Here is a 17,278-nt window from a genome sequence, read left to right as displayed (position 1 = left end):
CTTTAAAATGAGACCAGTGGAGATGAAGGAAATATGAAGATAAGTTACACAATGCTTGTTTGGCTGGCATTTTTTTTTTTAATCTTTCTTTTAGAAAAGGGAATGAGGGAGATCATATGTAATCAATTATTTCCCTGAGTTTTATCTCAGAGAAATGAAAGGTAAAACTGTTTTATCAAGAACCAACTGCTGTCTTTCCTCACTTTTCACTTAATTTCTTGCTTCCAGCTTTTCTTTTTGGGAAGGATATGGCTTCGATGTAGGGGTGACCCAGTATCTAGAACTTGGCCATCAAAGTTCAGTGGCTGAATTTCAGAAAGAGGAAGCATGGTACCCTGTACTGCTGGCACGGTTATAGCAAGGAAAAACAGTTTTGCCATGTTTACCGGAATTGAAGGTGAATTTTCTAAGAATGTTGTGGTATATGCAGATTATAGAATGTTGTGGTAGAGGCAGAAAAAACATTTTGTCACTGGTGCACCTATACACGTATTTCATTCTTTTAATGCTTGCTTGTATTGGATCAGGATATTTGCTAAAGGCAGTCAGGTACGTATTTGGGCTGAGAATATGATGATCTACCGCATAGCTTATCTGATATGAGTTGAAACTATGTGATATATAGGCAGAGAGGGAGCCACAACAATGCACTGAAAGAGACGTGCGACGTGCATGGAAATGGATGTTTTCAGTTTTTGCAGGCATCATAGCAAAGCAGTGTTTTAAACAGGGATTTTAATGCAGACAGAAGTTGCAATGTGAATGAATGTTACAGAAGAGCTCCTTCAGGTGTGGGGAACAGCATGAAGGTGCTTGTTTGCCACGAACTTCATGAAAGTAGCCAACATCATGGATAAATTGAGAGAGGTGAGGATGTAAAAAGACAAAAGACCAGCATATTATGCTACAGAGAAAATGAAGTTGCATGAGGTGATACAGCCAAAGTCATTGTCTTTTCTTCACTTCTTTTTTTTTAATGAGGGAGAGAAAAAAAATTGAGTAAAATAAGAAGGAGGGTAGCAGGGGAGGTTAAAAGGAATTCGTGAAATGAATCTAATGATCTCACAGGTAGATTGATAGGCCAGAAAACACAGCTTAGAGATGAGAAGGTTTTTCTTATGGGGAAAAATGTGGTTGTGGGCAGGAAATAGAGTTTGGACTAAAGACAATTATGTTATTTTGCTCATTTTCTCTTAATAGAAACTAATAGAAAAAGAGACGCAAAAGGCAGGAGAAATTGATAAGCGACTTTAAAGAGGAGCTCGCTGGAGAGTTGTTTGGTTAGGAATACAGAGGAACTGAAGGACAGAATAATTTTTGTCATGGCTTATGTAACTTCCTTTTTATGTCTTTTTCCTTTAAATTTCATTTGAATTTAAAGATATTTGAGGCATCAAAATAATGTGCTTTTTGAAATTCCATGCAACCCATTATAGAAATAATAGGTATGTGCCATTATTTTCCACTTCTAGAGCTACTGGATAGAAAAGGTAAATAGGGGGCAGGGGAATTTGTGGAAAACGCCACAAATTAAGGGAAAGGAGCTGTTAAGATGTTGCTAGACGGCATCTGCATTCACAAGGCTTTAAGACGAGTATGAACTTTTAAGAGCTGGAACAACGCTGTACAGAGAGACAGTGGAAAGCAGACTTTATGTTAGGCTCGGTCTTCCATCATCCTCAGCAAGTTCTCACTCATATTTGGTTACCTCTGGGGAGCATTAATGAAGATGGATTGTCAGTGGCTTTTGGGGTTTATTTAGGGGAAGGTGTAGCTCCTGTTGTTATTGAGCTTCTTTTTATTTTCTTCACTTCTGTCAATTGTTTTTTTTAGAGAAAGGATAATGAGACCCTCCACCAAATTGTCTGTGTTGATATAAATATATTGGTATACTGGTTCATGGTGGTTTTGTTAAGGACCTGAGAGGCCTGTAGTGGTGCTCCAGCAAGACAGAAAGAATTTCCTGTATGAAATTCTCTTAGAGTGAGGTTAATGTATTTTTGGAGGGTGGGAGGTAAGTTTGTTTCTCTAGTTTTAGACCCATTTTGTTCTTTTCACATGAAAACTTTATTAAGAAGTGCATTTACAAGCAGAAATGCTGTGCTGAAGGATGATAGAGTTCTGGAACCAGATACCTCGATGGCAATTTCCAGTTATTTTGCACCTAGAAGCAGTATCTGCTGCACTGTTAAGGAATTGCATTGCATTTCTATGCATTTCTACTCTTGGCTTAGCGTCTCTGCTTCTCCCGCATTTCCATGAGATTTCATACACCCTTGTAATTATGAGAGTCCTTTATTCCTTGTCCTGTGGTAGCTTGGGGAGAAGACACAGGCTGCGACTGTCCAGAAGTAGGCTGCTTGTAGCATCTCATCCTGTGCCTCAGGCAACATTGTGCAGACAGACTCAGTCAAGATGGATGTGTGAACTCGTGTGGATGTATTTCTGGGTTTTGTTCCTCTCTTTGAATATAATCTTTTTAGTGCTAATTATGTAGTCTCAGTTTTACTGTTGAGTTAGAGTACCTGATCAACTTTCCAACTGTAAAACAGTTTGAAAATCAAATGTAGCTTACATGCAAGACCCAACAAAATTAGAAGTGTTAAGTACGTTTTGGCAGTTCACTTTTATTATGCCCAGTCCTCAAATGTACCAGCAGACAATCATCTGAATGTTAGTTATTTTTCACATGCTTATGTGATCACACAAAAAGTACATGCTAAAAAGAAGCAGATGGTGACAGATGGGGAAGGTTGAATAAGGTGGTTCTGGAAACCTAGAAAAATGCACTTCTGTAATAGTGTAAAAATAAAAATTCTTTGATCGCCAAGTTAGAATGAACAAAATAGAGTGCCCCCCCCCAAAAAAAAAAGGCAAACCACCCCACCCAAGAAAAACTTGACCGACAGAAAGAAATGGAACCTACGAGTATTCAGTGTATATTTAGGAAAGTATGTTATATAGTGTTGTTTTGTCCAAGGATAGAACATTACTTTTATCAGCCAGAGACTCGGAAAGGTGGTAATTGTATTTTTTCTTCCTTTTCAAATGATGCATTCCAATCAATTGTTTTCCACGCTCAAAGAATGCTGTCAAAAGGGTCATTCTTTAATGTCACATATTGGTAGTGTTGTAGGTTGTGATAATATTTTGCTTCTGATGTCACAAGAAAGATTTTAATCCTCTTACTACGATGGTAAATAAATCATGCATGTAATGGGGATACCCGGATAACTGAAGCTGATCTGTAACAGGGACCATTACTTCTTTGTCGTATAGGCAAATGTAAAACTAAGTAGAGAAGGTATATTCAACAAAAAAATAACACCTTTTGTGTGTGGACCGTCACATCCAAGCACCTACCCTGCTATGAGGATTGAAGGTTTGCCTATTCATTTGCATTAGTTAAATGGAGTCTTAATGTTAAATTTTATTGAGTTATATAAACAAAAAAAAGTCCTTCTTAAAAAATTTCTATGATGAGATGTATTTTACTCCATAAAATAAAAAAGTATCCAATCTGATAAATATTTAATTGCTAAATCTTCTACCAACACTGATGCCATAATTATTTTTTATTTTTATAATTGAATAGGTGTTTGTCTTACAGTATGACACACAAGTGCTTCCTGGTGAGAGAGAATGCTTTGCTTTTGATTATTGGCTTTTGCTTAAATCCAAAGAGCCCCAACTTCTGGTAACTTGTGCTCATTTTCCTGAAAGTAAGGTTAGTTTGCTCCATACCCAGACACAGTAGTTATGTTGTTGTGCTTTGCTTAACTAATTTTCTTTTGGCTTCAGAAGGATAGTTCAAGTTTATTTACTCTCTGTTTACCTAGATGCTTCATGCATAATCTGATTCTTAGCAGAGGCACAGTAGAATTTATTTTACCTGTGGAAATGTGGTTTAGTGTTGGCGTGTGCTCTTGAACAGCTGTCTGTTGTATATTTGGCTATGTTTTATTTCTGGGTGAGGACCAGTGGGGGGTGTGAGGAGGAATAGCATCTATGCCTGAAAATATTTTCCCTTCTGATTTATGGGAGGTTCACAATATGGAATTTTCTCTTTACGCTAAAATTCCAAGTACCAAATTATTTTTTTTACGTTGAAAGGAAATGGAAGTGCAAAAAGTGGTTTTACTTCGAAATGCTAGCACCGCATGAAAATTCAAATGTGGTCTTTTTCTGTTTTGTTTTCACTTATTATATTTTAGTGTACCACATTGTGTCGACTTATGCTCCTAAGTCATCAAAAATGCTAGTGATTTGAATTTGGGTATTTTTGTCAGCTTGGCATTGCCAGCAGGGCCCTGAGATGAACATGATGGAATGTGGACAAGGCAGGGTATCCAGAGCAGAACGTCATTTATTGGCAGTAACCAGCATCAAGATCAAAAGATGTGGAGCATTTAGATGAGGTAGGAAAGCATTGCTCAGTTATACATACAGAAGAGTTGCTGCAACAACAGATAAATTATCACAAGAGTTAGACTTGCTCTGGAAGCCAGATAACCGGTGATGAACAAGAATTTGAATTTTCATGCAATCTGGTTAATCTCACCAGACACAAAAACTAACTGTCCACATGAAGTATCAGACTTCTCAAGGGGAAAGATGTAACAAATATGCAAAAATAATCAAACAAAAGACTAGAAAACAGATTAGCTCCACACTGCCCATAAATAAACTGTTGTATTCAAACCAGAACTTTAAAGCAGAGAGCAATTTTCTAATAAAACCCACATTTTTGTCTAGAACAACTAAGTATGACAATTCTTACAGAGACCATCTCAATAACATGCTTGAAGCTTTTCTCATTAATTTTCATTTGATCAATGCAAACATTATTTCCATGTCAGCAAAAGCCTTTAGTTTTTCTGAGAGCAATGAAGCAGAAACAAAAGCTGAGCAAATGCTATTTAACATCGGTAAAAATTCAAAATCATTTCAGGAAGAATGAGCAACCGGAAAGAAATATCACAGTATTATCATTATTTATTACTTCTTACACATCTTGCATCTTATGGCAGTGTATGTTATGGAGACTACTGCTAATGCAGTGATAATTAATACAGATATGAACAGGTCTGCAGTTTTTTTTTTCTAATGGTAGAGTTGGTAGAGTTACGAGAGAAGTGCCATCTTTCTGTAGACTGAAACCGTCTTTTGCTTTTACTTGCTGCCTTCTGTGAAAGGTGCCTGTTAATTCTAGAACAGAGTTACTTTAGCTTTTTAGTTTTTTTGTGTTGGGTGGTTTTGTGTTTGGGGTTTTTTTTGGTTGTTTTTTTTTTTTTGTCCATTGACTAGATTTTACTTTTGAGGAGTCTTTTTAATGTAATGTGGTTGTTTTCTTGTTTTGTGTTTTCGGGGGGGGGGGGGTTGGGTTTGGCTTTTTTTTTTTAATTATTGCCAGGGTTGCCATTGACTTCTTACAGTCCTTTGTTAGAATACTTTTTTCATGTGCAATAGATTTTACATTCTACTGAAGTCAGAGTCCCTTGCAGGAGGTTAAACACATTAATTAGTATCACATGTTCTTTACTCTGGGAGGCTTTGGTTAATTCACATTTATACCAGAATGTACAATTTCTGATGCAGCACAATGTGTGCCAGCAAATGAAAAAAAAAAAAAAATCAGTTTACTTTTTTTTTTTTTTAAGGTTACATAACAAAAAGCTAGGTAAGATGGGGGGAATCTCTAGTACAAAAGTGTGTTAGGAAGATAGTCTGCATTAGTACCAGAAGTAAAACAGCAGTGCAAGCCAGATACAAAATGGAGAAAAACTGCCTGCAAAAATTAGAGCAGTAGAATATTAGAGCAGTAATGGAAAACTTTCTTCCTTGACTTAATTCTCAGGTATCCATTTCCCAGGGTATCTGTAACCTTGACATTTTGTCTTTTCAGGGCTGTATAATAAAAGCAATGAGTATTCATTCATGTGGGTTTTTTTACTATTGACACAGCAATACTTTCACTGTTCATACCAAGATAGAGTTACAGTAACTAAATTTGTATAATACTTGGCAAACATACCTTTCTGCAGGAAGGATTTTCATACATTTGGATAAAAATCTGTTTCTATAAAGAAATGTGTATTACCTTTGTTCGTTAGTGTTAGATGATAAACTTCCTCACTGTTGCAGTTGTTACCACAATTGATAGAAAGTTCTAGCAAATATACTTTTTAACTTTTGTTGAATAATATGTGGGTGACTATTTGTTAGCAGACCAACAACTGTAGCAATCAAAATGTGTGAAGGGTTACCAGGAATGCTTGAGGAACATACACTCCACCTGAACTGTAAGGTTAATTGAAAACAGTTTTTTCCCCTTAAATTAACAGTACATTGGTGTATCCAAGTTCTCAGTTTTCTTTCACAACATAGGTGTGCAGGCAGTTTGTTTAGATGTTTAAATATTTTCCCATCTGTTCTGTCAAAATTATTGATTGAGCAACAAGCAATTTGTAATGTCCTATCAGAAAGTCTATATCCAAGGTATTAAAAGAAACCATAACTAGGTCAAAAACATAATTACTTTTCCATTATGTTGCCTTGGTTATCTAGCACAAAGTACGAAACCAATATTTTGATATTGTTCTTTTAAAGATAAAATCCAATGCTGACAACCCTTTGTAGAAGCTTGACAATGAATTGTATGAAGCCTTTCATGCTCAAGGTTATTGCTAAATTTGTCTGTGCTTGCAGAGTCCAGAAGTTACAGCAACTAACTACCATTTCGAGGTCTGTGGGAATTATATTTCTTGTTTGTGTGAATTTCTGCTGTGTAACCAAAAATCTTCCAGGCTGCTCATCAGGGATGTTTTGTTTCAAGAAAATGCAGTAAAAAAACAGAATTAAGGGTTTTTTTCACATTCAGCTCAGTTTGTGTCCAACGCAGTCACGCTTTGTCCAGTATTCTGTGGTTAGTGAGGTATCAGAGAATCCTAGTTTCAATGAAGGCAAAGGGAAGTACATGATTGTCTTAAGATGGTCACAGACTTCACCTGTTATACTGCTGGCTAACCTCCTACAATGGTTTTCTTTCCACAAAATCTTGTGAAAGCATTGCGTGTGTTTGTATCGACTTGTGTTTGGCCGACTCATTTAATTGCCTGCTTCCTCAGTCTCTGCCCCAAGCCTTTGCAAGTAGGAGTTTGCAGATGTGTCTCAAGCTGCTGCCTCCCAGAAAACTTTCAACTCTAGCTACTGAAGAAATAAAGAGACAATAAAAGATATCTTTTCACTGGTTTTCACCGTAAAAATTAAATGGACGTCAAATTCTGTGGACCGTATGTTAGGGTCTTAAAGGAGTGATGTACCTAAAGCAAAGGACACCGGGAGATGTATTAACTGATAAACCTAAAGATTAAAATCTACAACCACTAGTGAAGTAGAGGAGAAAAGAGAAAACTTCTGGTGGTACTAATGATTTTTAGTAATATTTTCGAGTCCAGGACACTGGACTTTTCAGCAGTGGGGAATAGTATTAGAAGATTGCTTTTTTTTTTTTTGTCAATAAATGCAAATACAAAGTTTTTTTTTTCTTCTGATCTGTAGTTACTTGTCAGCAAAATGAATTGTTACATGTGAGGGGCAAACACAACTGAACTACCGTGATCTTAGCAGCACTGCAGTGTGTTCGTGTTGTTTTAGTCATCACAAAGGCAAAGTTCAGGCTGTGAACTGAATTTTTTATTTTGTATGTAGGGCTTGACGGTCTTTGCTCTTGTGTATGAAGCACTATCCCATCCTACACTTGGCCGTTGCCAGTAGTACTCTCCAGAAACCCCAAAGTGTGCAGAGACAGTGGAGTCACTAGAGAATACTTTGTTTTTCCTTGTTAAAGTGGCTATTCCTGCTATCTCAGTAAATTTAAGAAAGAGTTGAGTTGCCTTTTGACTACAATACAAATGAAAGTTTTAAGGTAAATAAATAGCTTTCTCTTAGCTGAAACTATAATATTGTCCAGTGCCTCTAAAACATCCATAAAAGCACTAAAGTACCTGCGTATGCCTGGAAGCAGATGCCTGACTAATGTTTCCTGCTTGCTAGAATGTACGTTACTTACCCTGTTGCATACTTATCTAAGACTGGAAAAATACAAACTTCAGTAAGCACTTCTGCAGCTTTTTTCAAAGCATCCGTCTAAACCCAGGCTGTGTCTTCGTACTGCAGTGTAGGTGTCGGTTTTAGAGGAGCATCCATGCCTGTAAAAACTGCAGCGGTTTCAGTGCAGCCATGGGTTTATGCCCACTTTGAAACGCTGTTACACTGCTGAAATGCTTTAGAGAAATACAGATTGGGAAGAGAATCAGGCCCTTAATTTTCCCATTAAGTGAGCATGGCTGTTGCAGCTGTCTGTGCGTGTAGAGTCAGCGTAACTTCTGTGGTGTAACTCTGGAGCAGAGTTTGACAAGCGTTTCTTTCTGCAGCAATGCCCCATCCGATGCTGCCTGCCCTGGTGTTCTCGCTTCTGCTACTATAACTGTTCACGTGGCAACTGAGTGACTTAGGTCAGAAAACTTAATTCAGGTAAAACATAACCCAGGGTGAAACTTCTTTTCCTTTTTTTCTTAGTACTGGTCTACTCTCTGACGGAACGTGTTGCATAGTTTTGGCAAGGTAAGGGAAGTTGTGGTGAGGGAATAGAAAGAAGAACGTGAGTTAGGCTGGCACTGCCTCTTAAAGAACCAGTTGTTGAACTAGACCCCTAAACCCAAATGGAATAAGATTCCCTCAAATAATAAAAATGATGGTTATTTTTTGAGTTTTATTTCCCATAATCCATGGTATCATCCCGTCTGAACTGCAGTCAGCCCACCTCCTGCTTTACTCCACACTGGGAAGTCACTTGGGTACAGCGATGATGCGAGGTGTAAAATAGGGATGAGTGACTATAAATGCCATCCACACACTGAAGTCACATCGTGCTGGAGCTCTCATCTCCTCTAAAACCTCACCTAGATCTTGACGAGATGGCTTGGGATTTTGGCACCCCACGTGTGTGAAGCAGATGAAGGAAGGGAAGTCATATATCTGAACGATATGACTATTTAAGCAAATTTTGTGGAAGAAAGCTTATAACTTCATCTTTACTTTGTGAAAATGCACCTGACTGGAGTATGTACTCAGTGTAGCTGCTCTTCTTGTAGCTTATGAGTTCCATGTGATCCTTCTGTGTGATACCCCAAGAAAATATTAATATATTACTTCACAACAGATACCAGAGTGGTTGAGCTTGTGCCCTTTACGATGGTTTTGGTGGGCCTGCTGCCTTTCCTGCTGTGACCTTGAAGGGACTGGGTTGTTAGGACAATGTATTCGCTTAAAGATAGATTTGTGGATCCTTACCAGGGGGGACTAGAACTGGCTGGAGATGATGGAGGCAGCTTTTAAGGGCAGCGTACAAAGTCCAAGAGATCAAAATTTCCACTGTGTCTGTGCATGGCCAGGTGCTTAGGCTGGCACCCCGCATATACAAGGATGCCCCACAGATACGGGGGGGACAGCAGTATCAGTCCTCACAGCCAAGGGGGGCATTTCTAAAAGCAGGTATCCACCTCATGGCAGGCAAAAGATTGAATTATTCATCGGTACAAAGCCTGCAGCTGTGTGTCATGTTCATTTTAGCACTGAGTTGAAGCTTTCTTGACCTATGTTCAGTGTAATTAAAAACAAATCCCTCAACTCCAAGAACTGTTTGGAAAGGATTCCGTAACGCTGGGTCAGTGTATATAGACATGTTCTCATGCTTGCCCTAATTGTATGGAGTTGGTCGTAGGAGCTGCTGGACGCCAGCACTTCCATTGATTTGTCACAGTCTACAAATCCCGGAGTTTCTTAACGCCATGAGGAGGAGAAATGATTTAAAGAAAATAATTGTGTGTATTTACTGTGAATGCATTATGCACAATTTTATTACATTTATATTAAAATAAGTTGAGATGCATTTTGCTTTATTTACACTATTTTCAGGCTGTTTTCCTTTTGCCTAAATGAAACCCTTTTGATGCTCTTGCTTGTCTGGCTGGCTGTAAACCAGGTATTTAAACAAAAATAAAGAGTTGCCAGTTTTGCCAGCTGGGGATGAGAACCCGGCTGGTGATACGCGGGTTCGGGAGGCAGTTAATCCAGCTTTTATGCTTTTTTATGATTTTATGTAAAAAGAGGTTAAAAATCACATTTGGCTCTTTCTTTGTACCACTGTTTTGTTGCTGTTGTGGGAATGCAGCAAAAGGTTGCTCATACTTTTTATTATTATTAGGTAAAGTCCTGCATAAATTAGGTAAAGCCCCAGATACAGTTCACTTTAGCTATTGGCCATGTGATTTGCCTTGTTCAGAGAATGATACGTTTTATCTTCCCGTTGCCTTCTTTTATAATTCACATATGCAAACCACACCTCAATTTACTTGTGAAAAGAATCTACCACTGCCTCGCAATTCTATATATTTTCCCAGCTTCAAAAGAAAAGACTACTTGCTGTACAAATAGGAGAAATGGTAACAGTGCTAATAGATGTAGTAGAAAAATATACAATGCTTTTATTCTGTGGCAGAAGAAATGGTGATTTAAAGACAAACATCACATATTTCATATACAATTTTTCAGCAACTAGCTTGCAATATGCTCAAACTCATAAAACATTTAATTAATTTAAAAATGCAGGAGTTATTTTAGTTAGTTTTGTCATATGTACTTATTCAGATAATTTGTTGTATTTTACACTTTCCAAAATTTCACCCTCTATTTGGAAATATCAATGATGTAACGAGTCTGTGTGTTTTGGCACAGCTGTAAATAGTATGTGTTAATGTGTTAATATTTATGATTTTTTAATCTTATATACACAAGAGGGATTTGTAATACACTTCATCATGTTTCTACTACTAATCCTTAAGGACAGTGAAAACTAGGGATATGAATGCATTAATTACTGTGGGATTGTCAAAATTGCTGTGCTGGGTTTGGCTGGGACAGAGTTAATTTTCTTCATAGTAGCTAGCATGAGGCTATGTTGTGGATTTGTGCTGAAAACAGTGCTGATAACACAGGGATGTTTTTGTTACTGCTGAGGGGTGCTGACACAGAGCCAAGGCCTTTGCTGCTTCTCACCCCACCCCACCAGCGAGTGGCTGGGGGTGCACAAGGAGTTGGGAGGGGACACAGCCGGGACAGCTGACCCCAACTACCAAAGGGACATTCCATACCACATGACGTCATGCGCAGCATATAAAGCTGGGGGAAGAAGGAGGAAGGGAGGGACGTTCAGAGTGATGGCGTTTGTCTTCCCAAGTCACCATTAGGCGTGATGGAGCCCTGCTTTCCTGGAGATGGCTGAACCCCTGCCTGCCCATGGGCAGTGGGGAATTAATTCCTCGTCTTGCTTTGCTTGTGTGTGCGGCCTTTGCTTTACCTATTAAACTGTCTTTACCTCAACCCACGAGTTTTCTCACTTTTTCCCTTCCAATTCCCTCCCCCATCCCACTGAGGGCGAGTGAGCGAGCGGCCGCGTGGGGCTCAGTTAACCCCTGACAATGGCCACACTGGATCAAATTGCATTGTGTTTCTGCTAATAGCGTGTAGCTGGCACTTCAGAGCAGGCTTGGATTTACTGGGGGAGAAAAAGGAGAGGCAGATAAACGAGCTCGACACCCCTTGGTAGGACCGGCTAGGGTAGTGCGTGTGTCCTGTGATGTGGCCATGGCCACTTGGTGAGGACTCTGTCTGCCCTTGCTTCAGAGGAAATTGTTGGAAGTCATCTTATACTTTTTAGACAATCACAAGATAATGTACTCACGGAAGAAGGTTATTTCCGATCTGTTAAAGATTGCTTTATTCATTAAAGCCTGAAGACTTCACTAGACATTATCAGATTTTCACTACTATATATCTAAATGACTGTTCCTCTGTGTCTACTTACAGTTTGAATCTGGGTGAGCTCTTGGTGGTGGTGATGGCATGTGTCTGTGCATTGTAAAGCGTATTTTGTTTTCTGTGGATTAGTTTGCTGGTTTTTATTTTTAAATCAGTCATATATGCTGCCTTTCAGAATCTGCCTTTTAATGATACAGAAACAACTCTTTATAGAAAATTACTTGTTTATAAATATAGTCCAACTATACTAGCTGCATTTCTTTGATCTTTCTAACTGTTATTTAAGCCTAATTTCTTGTTTTAAGGTTTTTCACATAATCACAGAATCACAGAATGGTAGGGGTTGGAAGGGACCTCTGGAGATCATCTAGTCCGACCCCCCTGCTAAAGCAGGATTACCTAGAGCAGGCCTCTCTAATAGATCTTTCTGCAGTAAATATTGGCAATTTGGCACAAACAGTTGTAGTGCCTTCTGTATGACCATTTATTAACTTCTAACTGTTCTGTTGTTTTGAGTGAAAGGGTTTGATCTTCTAGAAATTCACAGAAATTGGAATGATATATGTATATATTCAGTAGCCTTCAATTTCCTTATTGCTTATGGTTTCATTACGGGCGTATGCTGCTATGTTGTCTCCATTTCTACAGTTTAATACGAGGGTGTGTTAAGGTCAAGACCCACTGCTTAGATTCCTTATTCCAATTTTCTGAGGCTGCTGGGAGAAGGGCTGTGGAGTAGGTTGCTTTTAGGCACACAACATTGGAGGCATTATGTTAACAAATTATATAAATGTTACCATATTCCTGTGATCATATAATATCATATAAACATAGCGTCATAGTAAACATAGTATCATGTAAATATTGTCATATTTTTTTGCATTAGCACAGTTGGGCTGTTTGGACTACTAATGAAACTGTCAGGAGAAACACATTGAGGACTCTTAATATAAATGAAGATCGTAAAGAATCTAAGCTTATCTCAGTAAGGTTAAGGCATTTCTAAATTTGAGGCTTTATTCTTACAAGTAGGGTAGGGAGAGAGGAAGTGACCGAGCAGGGAGATGCTTCACTTCTCCCAGAGAATGCTAACTGAGGCAGTAGTGCCTATAGACGAAGTGTCTCTTCCTAAACCTGTGTACGCTATAAATGGGATGGTAGAGGACGTAGGAAAGGGGAAGATGCAGTCACGATCATTTTGAGCAGGTCATTCTCAATTTTATATTTTGCTTTTAGCTGTCCGATCCCCGTATGCCTGGAATTTCAGTGAGCTCAGGTATGTGGCTCAGTATTGCAGTTGCATGTATCGAGCCAGGTTCTGGGAGTCCTTGTAGCACATCGTGAAAATAAAGTCTTGGAAACACATTCATATAGAGATGCATCAAACAGACTGAAGTGATCGTGTCTGAAATAGCGCATGTCTTACAGATGGTTTTGGTTTCTGTCTTAGGTGTTGGAAGATAATGACTATGGTCGTGCAGTGGACTGGTGGGGATTAGGAGTTGTCATGTATGAAATGATGTGTGGAAGATTACCGTTCTACAACCAAGATCATGAGAAACTATTTGAACTGATACTAATGGAGGACATAAAATTTCCTCGAACTCTGTCTGCAGATGCAAAATCATTACTATCAGGCCTGTTGATAAAGGATCCAAATAAGCGGTAAGTGAAATTACTTGGGTGTACAGGTGTAATAAATACTCTAATTATACTGGGAAGTGTAAAAATAGGCCAGTGGTGCCTGGTCTTCCGGGCCGAAGGACCTGTCAGTCACAGGAGAGGGCCACATGCAGTCATACTGTCTCAGATTTCCACTTCTTCAGTACAGCAATGATATACAAAGTGAGTTTAACAAGCAAAAGGGGGAAAAAGCATGTGGAAGAGAACACTTTTTTAATCATTCACAGCAAACATAACGATCTTTTCAGGTTTAGATTGTGTACTGGAACAAAGAGAAAGCTCTAAATCTTTTTTCAGGGTATAACTTAACCCTGAGTTGGCGGTAGTGTCTCATGGGGACTACACCACTTTTTCTTGGAAGTGATCATGCTAGAAGAAATGCGTAGACAGCCACAGATGAATTTAGTTAGGCCACGTAAATTGATCACATATTAGACCATGTAAACTAGAAACTTGTTAAAGAATACATCTTCTGAGTGAAATTTAAATACAGTGGTTTGAAAGCAAGTATCGCCCAGCTGCTGCCTGTGCCCTTTTGTGGTGGGCTTTTCCCTGTGGGATTCTTGCCAAGGAGAGCCATTTCCCAGCGGCTCCTGCACTGGACTAGCAGTGTCCGGTCCCCTCTGGTTCTGAACCAAACCTCTGTCTTTGTGAACCAGTGAGATTTGTATGTAGGTCCCCTCTTTTCCCCAGTCTCTCTGTTCTTTCGAGTCTCTCGGCATGTTTTAAGGCTGCAGGCATTCTTCTGTCTGTCTGTCTCTCTCTGTTCTCCAGTTCTGCTCCATCCTCAGTTTGTTCTCAAGAAGTTTTCGGTAGTGGGCTTTGCCTCCTGGCGCTCGGGGCAGGACCGGGTGCCGTGTCTCTCTGAGGGGTTTGCCTGCACGCAGCCAAGTGCGGCAGCCAGGAGAGCGCAAGCGGTCAGCCTTTCTGCTGCTGCCCAGCACTGCCCCTTTAACTGAATTTACTGTATGCAGTAAAAGCAAACTGTGACCAACCAACCAAATACATGGAGAGCAAAGTAAAAATTTGTTCCTTTATGCTCCGAATGCATTTTACCCTCCAAACAGTCTGACCTATCAAATATATTAACCTTTAGAATTGGAAAGATACTTCCTTCTAATTAATCTTTGCAGACAGTAGTGTTTATTACAGACTTACATTTACAAGCTTATTCATATTCAAGTTCTGGTGCTAGCTAATGCTAAATAGGGTAGGAGCACAGAGGTTAACTGCAACTCAGCTTTTCTCCAAGCAGCTGGATGGGAAGATATTGAGAGAAGTCTGGAGACTGCAGGCCAACTGGGATGCTTAGCAGGGACATAGAGAATTTTACAATGAGTAGGTGAGAAACAAAGAGGAATATAGCTTGGAAATGAGAATAACTTTATACCCAGTTACTGCAAGACTGAGGTAGTAATCCAGAATATTTTTGTAATTTGGCAGCAGGGTAATACCAATACAGACTTTTTTTCTTGGTTGTGGGAATTATTGCTCCTTGCAATAAATCCTTTAGAGAGGAATTTATCTTACTTAAAAGGTTACTTTTAAAATTTCTCTTTATATCTTTAGCAGTTCCTTTTAATGAAACACAAATACTTGTGTCACTCTTCTTGTCAATATTTAATGTGTATGGGCTGCTTGTTCAGTTAAGATTAGCTTTTTTTCTGTTGCAAATTCTTTCTGTTAGACCAGTGGGATAGCCAGTCTCAGGAAGAAGTTAGATGAGAGCTGAGCAGTCCCGAAAGTCCACGTGCTGTTGAATGGGGCAGAGGTTCCCTTCACTGGATGTGTGGTTCTTTCTCCACCAACAGCAGCACCTCAAGGGAGCTCACTAAATTTGTTGAGTTGAATTTGACTTGCTAATGCAACAGAAACCGGCCAGTGCTTTCTCGTTTTCTCATTGCGGTGTTAGTTTTCTTCCAGGCTAGTGAGCTGGCTCAGTTCACAGGCGTCCGTGGGAATGATGCTGTGGACGCAAGTGAGAGGGCAGGGGTGGGACCCTCCTCTTTTGGGAGCAGGGACCACTTCCATGAGCTCAAATCACCTTGGGCAAGTTCACCCAAAGTAGGTGGAATTCACTTCCTAGGATGATTTGCCAGAGTCTGGCTTTGGCAAGCTATGGGCCACAGTGAATAGTGTGGCTATTTACAATGGCCTTTAAATAACCTTCTCAGCAGGCCTACAATTTATTAATTTATACTAATTGACTCAGATTGAGACTATTTTATGGTAATTGGTTAATTGTTACAGCACCCAGATGCAACAGCAGTGAACACTGTATAAAAATGATGTGTGAGTCATTACTGATTCAGTGCCTGGCACCTCCTTGGCAAAATTTTATGTCAGCATTGTTGGGTTGGTTTGGGTTTTTAATAGTGCCACAACATTAGTTGGTCTTTCAAGAAAACTAAACGTAGGTATGTTTTTAAAATGAATGAATTATTATAAAAGCTCATCATGGACAGTAATGGACACTATGGACAGTAATGGACACTGTAGTTGGATTAATCAAATAGAATAGGCCATGGCATGGCTGCTTCTACTATCACATTTCCTCTCAAGATCACCTGAGTTCCTATTAAACAGGTGAGAATTACATGTTAAATAGCTGAGAATTGTTCCCACATAGTCAAAAACATACGGTTGCTTTTCCAACCATTACGATAATTTAATCTCCCTTTAAGAGTGACGCTTGTTTAATATGACTTTTTTTTCCCCACTCTCTTTAGACTTGGTGGAGGCCCAGATGATGCAAAAGAAATCATGCGTCATAGTTTCTTTGCTGGAGTAAACTGGCAAGATGTGTATGATAAAAAGGTATGTCTTTACGTGGCATTGAATAATCTGGCTTCTGCAAGGATAATCGTAGGACTACTGCTCTCTGAAGTTAGTCATGTTTTTCTTTGCAACTTTTTGTGTTAATACTAATAATAATTTTTCTTTTATATGTAAACGTCCAAATCTTTTCCTTTCTTTTTGTCTTCCTGGGCCTTCAAGAGAAAAGTAGGTGTACGACTCGAGATAATGTGAGAAAATCTAATGGAAGTTTATCCCGAATTGTCTTTTTGTTTCTGCCTTTTACTGAAAGTTTGTTTTACGGAAATAGGAAAATTAAGTGATTGGAAGGGACTCATAGCAAAAATCTACTTTCTTATTGTTTGTGTTTAAGTAGACGTCTTTTTCAAACTTATTTTTAAAGAGATATCTCAGAAAATTAAAATAGCATTAAAACACTGAGCCAAAACAGCTTGTGGAGCAAGTGAGTACTGGGAATTCAACTGGAACAGTTTTCTCTAAACCCAGTCCTGTTCCTGTAATGATCAACACTTGGGGAAGATTTTAGAAAATGAATTTATCTTACTTAGTAGTGAAACTCAATTTGACTTAAGTTGTTTTATATACAGAAGCTGATTTTATCTCAGTACTTGTGGAAGAATTTACTTGTTGCTATAAACTCCTTCTATTTTGATAAAGTCTTTTTTTTTCCCCCAACTGTTTTACATTGTTAATCTGCCAGTTGAGCTGCGTAATTTTAAGAGCTAGATTTTTCTCCTTTTTTTGCTTTGTTCAAATAAAAGGAAAATGGAAGACATACGAATGAGCAGAATATGTTTATGCTACAATGTCAATGACACAAACTGTTTTTTCAGTTGTTGTTGAACTGGAATTTTAAAAATGTGTGGTTGTTGGTGTGGTACTTCTCTGACAAATACCG

At 38.9% G+C, this 17,278-nt stretch overlaps 1 protein-coding gene across 4 annotated transcripts in view; it reads left to right on the top strand.

The window, feature by feature from the left end:
• AKT3 (AKT serine/threonine kinase 3) overlaps positions 1 to 17,278 on the top strand; it is a 187,266-nt gene that overhangs the window by 124,481 nt on the left and 45,507 nt on the right. For all 4 annotated transcript variants that reach the window (XR_008576244.1, XM_054819198.1, XM_054819200.1 and 1 more), the window contains 2 exons: positions 13,331 to 13,545; positions 16,293 to 16,380. Coding sequence is in view for 3 of the 4 variants with exons in the window: in XM_054819198.1 (XP_054675173.1) it covers positions 13,331 to 13,545; positions 16,293 to 16,380 (303 nt within the window). In the remaining variant the exon portion in view is untranslated. The remainder of the gene's footprint in view (positions 1 to 13,330; positions 13,546 to 16,292; positions 16,381 to 17,278) is intronic.

This window comes from Grus americana, chromosome 3 (genome assembly GCF_028858705.1).
Source record: "Grus americana isolate bGruAme1 chromosome 3, bGruAme1.mat, whole genome shotgun sequence".
NCBI lineage: Eukaryota > Metazoa > Chordata > Aves > Gruiformes > Gruidae > Grus > Grus americana.
Note: the sequence above shows the minus strand (reverse complement) of the source record. Positions and strands in the feature narration are given on the sequence as shown.